The sequence below is a fragment of the Netta rufina genome (genome assembly GCF_964035555.1).
Source record: "Netta rufina genome assembly, chromosome: 8".
Lineage (NCBI taxonomy): Eukaryota > Metazoa > Chordata > Aves > Anseriformes > Anatidae > Netta > Netta rufina.
Genome location: NC_140131.1, coordinates 28935941 through 28949714, shown reverse-complemented (window position 1 = coordinate 28949714; position 13774 = coordinate 28935941). Strand labels below are relative to the sequence as shown.

General features: G+C 41.9%; 1 protein-coding gene across 1 annotated transcript; it reads left to right on the top strand.

Annotated features, from left to right (window-relative positions):
* The first annotated feature begins 552 nt into the window (after window positions 1-552).
* Window positions 553-13659, top strand: MFSD14A (major facilitator superfamily domain containing 14A). The gene is made up of 12 exons (XM_084290899.1): window positions 553-692; window positions 4580-4675; window positions 6336-6398; window positions 6977-7104; window positions 8090-8204; window positions 8502-8720; window positions 9029-9142; window positions 9579-9650; window positions 10095-10207; window positions 10332-10429; window positions 10991-11154; window positions 12308-13659. The coding sequence occupies exons 1-12, from the start codon at window positions 606-608 to the stop codon at window positions 12512-12514; spliced, it is 1476 nt and encodes a 491-aa protein (XP_084147025.1). The 5' UTR covers window positions 553-605; the 3' UTR covers window positions 12515-13659.
* The last annotated feature ends 115 nt before the right edge of the window (window positions 13660-13774 follow it).

Sequence of the window (13774 nt, the reverse complement as noted above, 5' to 3'; positions counted from 1 at the left end):
AACAAAGGTTGTTTTAATATAAATGCACAGGTGGAAAAATAGCTGTTTAACCAGCCTGGTCACAGGATGTCATCGCTAATGTACAGTTGTGGTGCCCTTTTAACCCGAGCTCCTTACATTAACGTACACCTGTGTGACTCCCACCGCAGAGTGACACCACTCTCCACGGGGTGGGCTTGAAACCGTGCCAAACTTTCGGTCCCCCTTTTCAAATAAAGGAGTGAGAAATCACGGAACGCGGGATTTATTCCCGTAGGAGCTGGGGTGACAGGGATAGGCAGGAAATGTGAGGGCGCAGGGCTGGGGACAGCGGTGACGGGGCGCTGAGGCGGGCAGGGGCAGGGGCCGGGGCCGGGGCCGGGGCCGGCGCTGAGGCGGGCGGGCACCGCGGGGCGGGCGGCGCGGCCACGTGACCGGCGGGAGGCCAATGGGGCGATCGCGTGAGGCGCGGCGGCGGCCGGGGCGGCTGGCCAAGATGGCGGCGCGTGCCTGAGCCCGAGCCCGAGCGGCGGCGGCGGCGGCGGGGGGAGGCGCGGGGCGGGGAGGCCAGGCCAGGCCGCGCTGCTCGCTCGGCTGGGCGCCGCGCCGCGCCGGAGGATGGTAAGATGAGCCAGGGCGGCAAGAAGAAGAAACGCGCCGCGAACCGCAGCGTCATGCTGGCCAAGAAGATCATCATTAAGGACGGCGGCACGGTGAGGCCGCGCAACGGCACGGGGGCGGCTGAGGCCGGGCGGGGGGGGCCGCCGGGACAGCGCCGGGGCCCGCTCTGGGGAGCCCGGTGGGGAGAGGAGGGGAAGGGAGGGGAGGGGAGGGGCCCGCAGCCGTTGGTGAGAACCGGCACGGGGCTGGGGCGCTGTGCTCGGGGCTGGCCGGTGCTGTGAGGGCAGAACCGCGCGGGAGCCCCTCGCACAGGCGTTAAACGCGCATAATTCAGGGTGAGGCGCAGAAGCAGAGCGGCCGCTGTCACGTTAACGCCGTGCTTCAGGATTACTTCTCTCCAGAGTGAGTGCTGGACACTGGCTAAGACATCACATATTTCCAGGTTAAATGTGTCAGCTTCCATCTGCCAAGGGGCCAGGAAGGATTTTATGGCAGCAGCTCTCAGTGGTACTTCTGGTTCAGTGTCTCCCACCATTACAGAGGCAGGGCGCAAGCTCACGGGGGGGAGCTGCGAGCAGTTGTTGGTTGTTTTTAACACAGTGAGACAAAACAGGCTGCAAATGCTACATGGAGGTACAAAGACCTGTCGCTGGATAACAAAGATACAAGATGGTGATGCTTTGTACCTTCAAATAACTGTTCAGAGAACTTTATGAAAAGTTAATTTTTAGAACTATAAAATCTGCTATAGCAGAGTATAATGACAGCAAAAGCGTATTTATGCTTGGGTTGTTGTTCTGCTGCAGCATTGTGTTTAATTAGTCTCCTGTGCTCAGCCTGGCTGGTGTCTTTGCCTGCCCAACGTGCTGTTTGACGTTATGGGAGACAGGTAAATGAAAAGGGCCCATGACTTGAACATCTGCAATTAGCAAACCAGTAATTAATCAAGCATCTAAGTGTACAGTTTCCAGTCTGATTGGCTTATTTTGAAACTATTTCACATCAAAGAAAACTTTGTGACTCTTTCGCCTGCAAGAGTATGCAGCTGCTTAATGAGGCGCTGTCAGAGGCAAAAATATTTACTGATGGGGAACTTCCATCAGGTTAACTTACTGTCCCTCTGTTGATCCTGATGTTGAAGAAAAAGAAGAAGGAAAAAAGAAAGCAAGCAAAAGGGGAAAAAACACCCACAGGCTCTGCAAGGCCTCTCCTTCCGCCGCAGGTTCCGGTGGGTCCCTGCAGCGAGCGGTGCAGGTCGCGCCAGGGCACGGTGCTCCTCCACCCACTGCTCTCCCTTCCTCCCTCCTGCCCCAGCTTTGGCAGTTTTGGGTGTAGGCCAGTTTTAGTGCTTACCACTTCGGTGTTCTGGCACAGGCTTTATGAACTCACCTCATTCAGAGGCACCTCAGACTCCTTGAGTTGGCTTGGCCTTGGCACGCGGTGTGTCCGTGTCACCCCGTGCCATACTTCCTTACAAGTACTTCCAGTATTTCACCAGCAGAATTTGAAAAGGGTGACTATGCCAGCGCCATCCCATCGAGCTGTCTCCCAGTTTTGTGTGTTACTCCCCGCAGCTGTGTAGCCGTATGGCAGAGGCAGTGCCTTGCTGTCCGTGTGCGTGCTGCCAGCTGTGTGCTGAGTGACCCGGAGAGAGGCGCTAACAGCAGTTAGGTGCTATCAGCACTAATTCTGCCTTTCTGAGTGACCTGCTGGAATTCACCTTACGTAAGGCCGCGCGTTTTTGAAGCACTCATCAAATGCATTGAGTTACACACTGATCGAGATGTGACTAAATTACTTCTGCATTAGTAGATGAGAACAAATAACAGTACCTGTGAGAAGCGAGCAATAGAAATGGAAGGAAGTTTAACCCCCGTGGTCTAGATGCCACTGCAGGCTTGTTTCTGCCATAGTAATGGAAACATCGGCTCAGTGCTGCTTGCTGATGACATGGCAGAGGGCAGCAGTCACCTCGTGTATTGTTCTAAAATGGCAAACGCTTCGGTTGTGCAGAACAGCTCCTGGTTTCAGTCAGCTGCTTTGGTTTCCGTGTGCGATCCCAGGAACCTGCAGGGTCCTGGCCTAGGGCAGCACCGAGCCGGAGCTGCCAAGCTCAGAGACAGCTCTGAGCCCTGGCACTCGGAGGGAGAGGGTGGTTTGTGATGGCACCGCTGCTGCCCCGCCGGCTGCGACACCCGGGGGGTCACGAGGCAGGGACTGGGAAGGAACTGGGGGAATACGAGAACAAACCTGATTTTCTGTAGCAGACTGAGGCAAACAGCTAAGACTGTTACTTCTGGCTTGCGCAGAGCGACATAAATTTTTAATGCAAACCCAAAATAGGGGTTGTGGGTGGAAAGAGGAAGGAATTGTGGGAAGTGAAGATAATTATAGCCACTTTCTGTACCTGTGAAGGCTGTTAATTTACTTCTTTAAGAGAATAAGGCTTAAAAAAATAGCAGAGATCTAGATGAACTGAAGAGAGCTTGGGAAAGAAAAATAGCATAGTATTCAGGTACTTTTGTGGCTTACCTTTCATGTATTGATAAAACTACTTTTGAAAATGGTGATCTTCTAGCTGTAGGGTGAATGGTCCCTGTGGTTTTCTGTATTTATTTCCTACGGTCGTTCAAAAGGCTTTTTTTTTTTTTTTTTTCCTCTGTTGGAAGAAATTGGAATCTGGAGAAAAAAAAAAAAGCTGGCTATGACTTGCATCCATCTTGTAATCAAGGGAAGAGTCTAGTGTCACCTAACTGGAACTTAGCATTGTACAGCATTTGGGGTCAGAAGGCACCTCTGAACATCTCTGGGTTTGCCACCCAGCCCTTCTCCAGACAGCATCGACTAGAGCGGTTTGCTCAGGTCAGCGCCCAGGCGAGTTCAGGGGGCAGGGATCTGCAGCCTTACAGGGCAGCCTGGGCTGTGTTCTGCTGCGCTGAACATTTCAGTAGAACTTACTGTGCCTCCCTTTGTGCCTCTGCTCTTGCCACTGAACGTGCCTGAGAAGAGCTGGGCTGGGGCTGGGGCTGGGGCTGTGCTCGCTGTAAGCGCCAGGCCTGACCCAGCCGGTGCCTCTCCATAGCAGCCTTACACCAAGCGGGGACAGGTGCTAAGGCAGCACCTCTGGGCGTACAGCCCGCGTGTGAGAGGTCTGAGGGGTGGTTCGTATTGCATGCATATAAAATACTTCGTGCACTGGTTCTGTAATTTGCACATATGGCACGTTGTTGGGCAGGCGGCGTTTCAGGAGAATATATGAGATGAGGTTATTCCACTCATGCTCTTACGTGCTCAAAAGCTGCTTCTAATTGTACCAAATTACCAAAGAATTTGAAGTCTCTTACTTTGTAACTTTTATTTATATTTATTTTTTATAATCTTATATATATATGTAGTATATATATAAGATTATATATATATGTAATATATATATAGTAATATATATGTATATATAATGTATATAAAAGAATATACATGTGTATATATAATGCATATATACATATACATATATATGCAATATATATATAATATATAATATATATAATATATATTATATATATTAATATATAATTAATATATATAATTATATTATATATATATATTATAATTATATATATATATATATATATATATATATATATATATATATATATATATATAAGGGAAAAAAATCTAGTCTTCGGTAGAGTCTGTTTCTGCTTTCAGTAGCATCCTTGTTTCCCAGCCTGGCCGTATGAGCGGTTCATTTCTGAATTTGAGATGAGGGTGTACTTTGCACTCCGCAGGGCATTGTCGCTTCAGCACATTTGCAGCAAAAGGTTAAGAAGGGAGCTCCACCTGGTAGCAGCCAGCTTGGGCACCTGCGTTCAGATGTTCTGAGTTCAGTCTCATTTCTTAACCCTTCTGTTTATAGCGTTCAGATATGTGATTATGACAGCTTGTCGGATGCTTTAATGACCCAGTTTTCCTTTTGTTTTAGCCTCAAGGAATAGGTTCGCCTAGTGTCTACCACGCTGTGATAGTGATATTTTTGGAGTTCTTTGCTTGGGGACTCTTAACAGCACCCACTCTGGTGGTAAGTGACGTGCTTAAACTTCTTGTTGCATGGGAGATTTGTGAAAGCATGAAATACCTGAATTAAATGAAAAGTGGGTACTATTGAGCTGCTCTCTTGTGCAAGTACAAAGTTTTTTGATTTACTTTATTTCTATATGGGGTCAGAAATTCAAAATTAACCAAAGCAGTGTAACAGCATGACGTATTTATGTGGCAGTCTGCTAACACTGGAGCTTGCTTGTCTGTGTGTGTGTGTGTGTGTGTGTGTGCAAGAAGCTCTTTGCTCACCTCGCTGTGCTTTTAGAACCAAGCTTTACGGCAGGCCCAGTTACGGCAGTTAGAGCCTCCCTATGATCAGTGTGACATTCATAGCGATGGGTTTGTACCAAATTCTTATCTAGTCCAGTTGGTTGCTCTCCATTTGGATTTATTCTCTGAGAGTGACACATGCTTACTAATGAGATAGAACAAAGGCTTAAAGATCTCCAAGCGAGCTCCACCTAAAATGCCATCTTGGTGCAGGTCTGTAAGCTGATGCTAGCCACGAGCAGTCTCTGGGTTACCAACTTGAAGCCAGGCACCGAATGGAAACCGTCTCAGGCAACACTGTCAGACTGGAGAGCGGTGCCTGCTGTAACCCTCACGTCTAGGCTGCAGTCACTGAGCTGGGAGAGGCGCTTCAGAACGGCGATGTCGCTCTCCTTCCAGCTTCCTACAGACAACAGTAGTGTGGAGAATCTGGGATGAAATAGCTTTTATAGGTTCTTTGTGTTCTTAGACTTCTGATATTGAAATTGGACGCAACGAATCCTTCGCAAAGTACCAAAACAGGCCTCTATCAAGCAAAGCTAAAACCTCAAAGTAACTTCCACATGAATTAAATTATAGGTTATTTGTGGTGTGTTTATGGTAATACCCAAAATTGAGGAAGAAAATACTTAGATGGCATAGTTGATAAATAAATGTACTTAGGAATTCTGAAGGTGTCTCTGCCCCTCCCCAGTTAAGATTTGCGCTTCATGCTTGCATCAGGGTTGTCTCCCTACCTACAGTAAAGCATTTTACTGTATTTTTTGAAATGTTGGTACTTACAGCTAGAGCAACAACTTTGTGGCAGGTGCTGTTTGAAAAAAAGTCATTTTGGTATCTTACAACTAAAATAATACAGGTAGACCTTACCCATTGTTGAAGGGGAGACTCAATGTATTATTTAGTATTATATTAGTAAAGTACAGCAAATGTCTGTAGAGATTATCCCAAAGAGTGCTTTGGTCATTGACTTTACTCATATTGTTCTTTGCAAAGCAAGAACGGCGAAGGAGACTGCTTAGTTATTTCCCCCCTTTCTATGAATTTTGCTGAGGTGATGGATTTTGTGTATTTGGAGCATTCTTCTTGTGTAATTCAGGAAGTAACCTTGAAACTAACTTGTTGGATAATGAACCTGAAAATAATGGTTACTAAGTAGAAGTGTAGACTTTGATTTTTTTTAGTGTTTTAGGTGTATTAATCTTGCATAACTTTGGATGTCGTAAAGGTTCAAGACCTTTTAAGATCTGTCTATAATCAGTGGAAATAGAAGCTGGTGTGGATGTACCACACTGTAGAAGATGGATGCGTTATGAGTACTATCTATGGTCAATATTGGGTGAATAACAGTGTTCTTATCTCCTTTCCAGGTTTTGCATGAAACCTTCCCAAAACATACATTTCTAATGAATGGTTTAATTCAAGGAGTAAAGGTAGGGTAACAAATGTTTGAGTAATTGAAAATACAGTTTTGTGCAAACGGTTGGCGGGATTTAGAAATGACTGCCAGATGAGAGAAACTTTCAGGATAGTTTTCATGGTATAAAAAATACAAGATCAAAGTATTGCCAACAAAGGGAATACCAATCATTTTATTTTCTGTAGGATAGTGTTTGGTCTGTAACTGTTGTTTGAGTTCACAAAATAAAAAGGTAGTTAACTGATCCAAAACGATGTGTGGTGTTAAGATTTGCTGGTCTAGTAGGGTATTGGCAGTTATTTACATTCATGCGAATTCCAAATGTAAAACAAAACACAGTTCGTAAAACTGCTGATATTGCTGGATCATCATTCTTGAGCTTTATATATCTCTGGGGATTTAAAATTTGAATTTTATGTAACTATGGGGTAGAAAATTAGGAATGCTTGACCATTTTGCCTTTGATGCATCGCACTGTAGTGATGAAGTTTTGTAAAAACAGAGCCCAGTCGCTGTCAGCTCGTGGCATGGCTGGCTGTCGCAGTTCTAACCGCGTGGTTCTAACTGAAGCGTTCTCTCTATTTCACCTAGGGCTTGCTATCGTTCCTCAGTGCCCCGCTTATAGGTGCCCTGTCTGACGTGTGGGGACGGAAGTCCTTCCTGCTGCTAACAGTATTTTTCACCTGTGCACCAATACCACTAATGAAGATCAGCCCATGGTTAGTGCAGTCCTTCACACTAGATGCACGCTTCTCCTCTAGGTTGTTGTCTAATCCGTGTGTTTGTGGTATTGCTGATAAAATGTTATTTGCTCCATGCAATATCGAGGCTTTTGTGTTATTTCACTGAAAAGTTGGGGGAACGGATTCAAAGTGGAGTAGCTGTCCTTTAGCCCCCATTGAGTACTTTCAGCACATTTGTCAAGTGTTTTAGGATGCCACCCAAGAAATGGTAACAAGGCTTTTTTGTGTCCATGTTACTCTAAAACTAACCAGGTGCAAAGAAATGAAAACTTACCTTATGCATGAAGTAACTATGTGTAACCTAAAATGTTGCTTCAATTTTATACTTCTGTTTCTCAAGCTTTAAAATCCATCAGCTTTCACCGGCTGTGCAAGTCGAGTAAGATCAAACTGGCACGTGCATTACCCTGGTACTGCCCCAGTCGGTGCTCGGTGTGGGACCAGCTGTGTGCTGTACCTCAGGGTGCAGCTGAAATAACGCAGACTGCACCGACACAGGAGGCGGCGGCTGTGCAGGCAGCTCCAGATGCCTTTCCAGTTTTCTCTCTGGTCACATGGATTCCTCGTCCCTTTCCTGGAAGCAGCTCATTTCCCAGTGTAGCTGGTTTCCAATGACGTCAGCACTGCCTAGCATCAAGATGAGGCTTATGTTGAGAGCTCTCAGTGAGCAGTTTGAAGTTCCTGACTTGCTTTCAGTCACAGACGCATCAACACGTAGCTTCCTAGAAGTGTTAAATCGCAGCAGCTTTTTGTACGTTACAAAATTATGCTGTTTAGCTTTGTGGTCAGTGCATAGAAGAAATCATACAACTGTATCCAGGTGCACTCATATTGGCTTTATCTTAATGCTTGTCAGGAAAACTTAGACAAGGCAGTAACTGTTGAACTGTATTTGGATTTTAAGTACAGACTTTTTCTTTCGTTTTGTGTGTTCTAATTTTTGTATATGATTTTTTTTTAGGTGGTACTTTGCTGTTATATCTGTCTCTGGAGTTTTTGCAGTGACATTTTCAGTGGTTTTTGCATATGTAGCAGACATAACGCAAGAACATGAAAGAAGTATGGCCTATGGTTTGGTATGTATTTTTTTTTAACTCTCTCTGTCTCTGTGGTATTCGGTGCTTATTACTTCAGTAGGTAAAGGTTTTCAAAATCGCTATTTTTGTTTCTTCCCTGGTAAGTCAGGTTCAGTTTGGAGTAGGGCTTTTCTGATTGCTTGTTCTTGCCACCCAGTCCTGGAGCTCCTCTTGAATATTCTGCTTCTGACTTAAAAGGTTTTACTATGCTTGTATTATATTTCTGTAGTTACTATCATTGTAATAACACTTTTGAATTGTGTCCTTGAAGATCTTACCGGCTGTTACTTGTTTCAGGTTTCAGCAACTTTTGCAGCAAGTTTAGTTACCAGCCCTGCTATTGGTGCTTACCTTGGTCGAGTCTACGGAGACAGCTTGGTTGTGGTCCTAGCCACGGCGATCGCCTTGTTAGACATTTGTTTTATTCTGGTTGCTGTACCAGAATCGCTGCCAGAGAAGATGAGGCCAGCATCGTGGGGAGCACCCATTTCGTGGGAACAGGCTGACCCGTTTGCAGTAAGCTAGCTAAATATGGCGGGATGCTTGTGTTAAGCTTGAGAGAAGTGATTGAATTTACTACATCTCAAGCTTTAAAAAAAAAAAAAAAAAAGCCATCTTTTATCAAGTTTAATCTTGCATTGCTGCCAATACCTTTGCCAACAATCTTGCTAAACACACAGAAAATGTTTTGGTGGTGCCATGTAATGATTTAATTAATTGATTTGAATAATGATTTCATTAATTGATTCATTTTCTTATTATGTATGCTTTTCTGAATATGACAATTGAATGTTTTCCTTTTTTTTTTTTTTTTCCTGCCATAGTCCCTGAAGAAAGTTGGCCAGGACTCAGTTGTGCTGCTAATCTGCATAACAGTCTTTCTTTCCTACCTCCCGGAGGCAGGCCAATATTCTAGCTTCTTCCTATACCTCAGACAGGTAACGTAACATTTTGATATGGATTTGAAGTAAATTTATAGGAAAGTTTACAATAGTTCTGAATAAAAAACAGAGGTAACTAGTGTAATTTAACAGCTTGCAGCAGTTAAGTACTCTTGCTGTTATTTTTGGTTTTTAGAGACAGAGATGAACACATTAAAGCAACTTCTCCAATTTTGTAACTATTTGCATTATTCTTGGGTTATGAAAATCACTATTTTAAACTGCTTTATTACTTTGAGGGAATCATTTACTTGTTTTCCATTTATGCTATTGCTTTTTGTGTTTTCCACTTTATTTAGTGGAAAATATATATTTAAAAAAAAAAATTGAATAATTCCAGTTTTCTGCATTGTGTGTTCCCACACTGATACGTGTGATATGATACACGTTTTTTTGGTCAATAATCAAATTACCATTCTTATTTTTTATACAGATAATGGGATTTTCATCTGAAAGCGTAGCAGCATTCATAGCAGTACTTGGGATTCTTTCCATTATTGCACAGGTGAGTTAATTTATGTAATTCACTGAGTAACTCTGGAGAGAGCTAAGCACTGTGGAGAACTTCCATAATATTGTGGTTCCGGAAACATGAGTCACCTTCTTTTAGCTGTTTTTCTAAGCATCTAACAGTTTATTAACACTTCTACTTTAACTAACTTAGATGAATAAAACAGCTTGCCAAACAGGGTTTGGTTCATTAATATCCAAAGTGTTTTGTGTTGGGAAAACTAAATCCTCTTATGTATCAAATAAGCAGTGATAGTTTGTTTATATTACTTGCTAAATTATATATATATTTTTCTTTTTTTTTGGTAGAGGCAGGACTCCTGACTACAAGGCAAATACTGCTTTTGAACTTAGCTTTTTTAATGCATTAATGTATTTGCATGTATTTAACATTTAGATTAACTTTTTTTCCCTTGTACCTTGTTCCTTGCTCTATCAGACAATAGTTTTGAGTTTACTTATGCGGTCCATTGGAAATAAAAACACCATCCTACTGGGTCTAGGATTTCAAATACTACAACTTGCGTGGTATGGCTTTGGATCAGAACCATGGTATGTAAATTCCATTTTAATATCTGAATGTGATACTTACAAACATGCACGTGTACATACATATGCTCCGTATGCAGAATGCTGTCCCGGCTGAACAGTTCCTTTGAATCTTTATTTTCTGCAGGATGATGTGGGCAGCTGGAGCTGTCGCAGCCATGTCCAGTATTACTTTCCCAGCTGTAAGTGCACTGGTTTCACGAACTGCTGATGCTGACCAACAAGGTAGGTGTTGTCCTAACCCTTTGAATTCTAGTCAAAGATCACTGTGAAGCTAAACATGTCTAGTGAGTTATCCTTACTCGTGGTAGCCTATATACCTGAGCACAGGTCACAAAAAGTTAAAATCACTTTAAAGCTGCCATATGTGCATGACAAGTCCTTCTGGCCCAGAGGCAAGAACATTCAGACCCCAAACATAGTACAATATTTAAAGCTGTTTGTTTTCTGTACTTTTGATGTAAGTTGGCTTTGTTGTACAGGCTGTATGCAGTGCTGCTGTGTGAGACTAAGGATATTGTATATACTGATCTCTTAATATGCATGGCATAGGAGGCATTACTCTGAGCCTATAGGGAGATAGGAAAAAATATATATACCATAAAGACAAGTTGTCTGCACCCTTTGTTTATTGCTACTCATAGTCCAACAGCAGTGAGAGAAGTTTTCCTTTTTGCATCAGTGTAAAAGTCTTACTGATGTGTTCATAATCTATTAAAATCATTTTTACATATATAAATGTTATGTATATATGTAGATAGATAATAGAATATCTTGTTTTCTCAGGTGTGGTTCAAGGGATGATAACAGGAATTCGAGGCTTGTGTAATGGTTTGGGACCAGCACTTTATGGTTTTATATTCTATATATTTCACGTTGAACTGAACGAACTCCCGATGCCTGAATCACCACCAGGAAGCAGTGTTGTTACACAATACCATTTACAACAGGTACTCTTCTTTTACTGACTGATTCCCAAAAAAAAAGGAATTGGGAAGGGACCATGTCTCTGGTGGTTCCTGACGACGATGCTGAATTACATTGTCAGGCTAACTGTAAATTAAGCATGTAAAAATAGGTTCTTAAATCACTCTCACAGGCTTTGGCTTGAGACAAGGTACTATGGTTCAGTTTTTGTTCCTATTAGCTGGATCTCTCAGTAGTTAGGCAACTGCCAGCCTTTCTAAAGGCAAAGGAAAGATGAATTAATAACTACATAATCCCACTGTTTTCTTGTCTTACTGAGCAGGTCTCTGACGTTGTATTTACCTCTGAGGTATCACACATTTGGGTCGTGGTGTCTTTTAGCCTTCTAGCCAAGGCCTCTATTTTTTTTAGTTCCTAACAGATGATAAATTTTGGAGGAGATTCAGCAGGTGACTGTACTGGTTGCAGCAGGATATGTGATACTTCTCTTCAGCTGTTACACTGCAGTGCTGTCTAGCTATGCCTAACTGATTAAGTTACAAGCAAAAGCTTTTCCCATACCTTGTTTGCAGAATTTTATTCAGTATTTTTTTCGTTAATGTGTTTTTTGTAAGTCCACTCTACAAACAGCAGTGAAATTGAATGATAATGGAAATACTCATTGTTCAGACCGCAAACAAAACTTGTCTGCACTGCTTTCATACAGTTGTGCTGTGTGCATGTACCTGTCTGGAACTAAAAAAGCAAATGGTACCTTGAAGAGAAGGAGAGAAAAGAACCAAGTTTAAGGTTAGTAGGGAGAAGACGCTAGATTTGAGTCTCCCCAGGTATCTCACGGGGAGCATGCTATACATAATGAAGTCCAGCCATCAAGTACATAAAAGCGCAGGAAGTTGGCCTACTGCTGAAGAGCTGTTTGCTTCATAAAAGTTGCCTTAGAAAAGGAAGTTAGCAAACATTAGTAAATAACATGCGCTTCCTCTCCTAAATCAGAAACTTCATCATCGCAGATTTCTTAGACTCTGCTTGGAGACAAGTACTGTATTGGCTAGCATAGCAAGAAAAAAAAAAAAAAACAACTTTTAAAATTTGTTATAATTAGCCTTTCTTAGTATGTTAACACATGTAAAGGTTTAATTATATTTTGTGATGTTAACTGTCTATTTCTTTCCTCAGAATTCTATAATTCCTGGACCCCCGTTCTTATTTGGAGCGTGCTCTGTGCTGTTGGCACTACTTGTTGCCTTGTTTATTCCTGAACACACCAACTTAAGTGTACGATCCAGCAACTGGAAGAAACACTGCGGCAGCCACAGCCATCCCCACAGCCCACAAGCTCCCGGTGAAGCTAAAGAACCATTATTGCAAGATACAAATGTATGACAAAAAAATCCAGGAAGACTTTTTAGCTTTTTTTTCATCTGCAGTTTGGGATATACATTCCACTTCCATCAAAAACTTCTTAAGGTAATCTTAAGAAATATCTTTTTGCATGACGTTCATAGGAATTTAAAAACAAAAACAACAAAAACTGGAAGTTTCTCCAAAGATGTTGCCATTAAATTAATAATATACTTTAAGAAAATATTACGTACTCGTCTCTTGCCATGAAATACTGTTACTATTAAACTTTATGTTCTAGTTTGGAGACAAAAAGGAATATAGTTAAGGTATGAGCATGTGTCTTTCTGTTTCCTTAAGGTGGTGAGCTTTAATTCTATTCATGCTAAGTCTCAATGAGACATACTAGCATCCATGTGGACCCATTCATTTTAATGTTGTAAAATCGTGGGTCAGATGATTCAAAGCCTTAATGTAAATGTACTCGAGTAGGGGAAAGGTGAATTGGTATCATTTATTTTAAAAAGTCATATGGTGGATTTGTTTGTTTGTTTTTTAAGTTTGTACTAATATAAAAATCACATGAGCACGCTTGCTGAACAGTAAAAGTTATTTTTTATGTAAGTGCATTTACTCTTTCTATTTTTGAACAAACAGTAGTATCAAATACTTGTTTAAATATTAAGTGGGTGTTTTGAGCCTGCAAATTTTAATATTGGCTCTAAAACTCTGCTTTCATAAGTACCATTTATTATACCACTATATTTCTGATGTTTGCATAATCATAAAAGGACCTCAAAACTTGAATACACAGACTGAAATATAAGCTGATAGCCTTGAATATGTCAGTGTGCTATATAGTGGCCTTTGAGGACTGTCACAATAACCCTTTTACATTACAGAGCTAATGTTTTAGTCCTAAATTTTCAGGACCCCTTAGTACAGAAGAGAGCTTTATACAATTACTGATGTGAATTTCTCTAAAAGTGTATATTTTTGTGTCCAGTTGTATTATTTAAGTGTTCCTTTGTATAAATTTATGTATAAAGTATTGTATAGGTTTAAAATGTTTTCATCTTGTGGTTATTGCTTAATGCTTTTTTTACCTTTGAACATTCACCATGGTTGACCAAGAGCAGGAAAAAAAATGTAAATATACTGTTAATAAAGTTGAATATTTTAATGAATTTTTAAATAATTGTTAATGTCTCTTGCACCCTTAGTCAAAGTTACGTAGTATGTATGTTACACTTCAGCAGGGTTTTCAAGAAGGCTGGAGTACATGTCCAGCACTATACCTTG

Excerpts from the sequence above, each read along its gene's own strand:
- MFSD14A (XM_084290899.1), top strand. The coding sequence starts at position 606 with ATGAGCCAGGGCGGCAAGAAGAAGAAACGCGCCGCGAACCGCAGCGTC. Across the intron at positions 10,430-10,990 it reads TGCTGATGCTGACCAACAAG|GTGTGGTTCAAGGGATGATA; the intron begins GTAGGTGTTGTC and ends TTGTTTTCTCAG. Across the intron at positions 11,155-12,307 it reads CACAATACCATTTACAACAG|AATTCTATAATTCCTGGACC; the intron begins GTACTCTTCTTT and ends TTCTTTCCTCAG.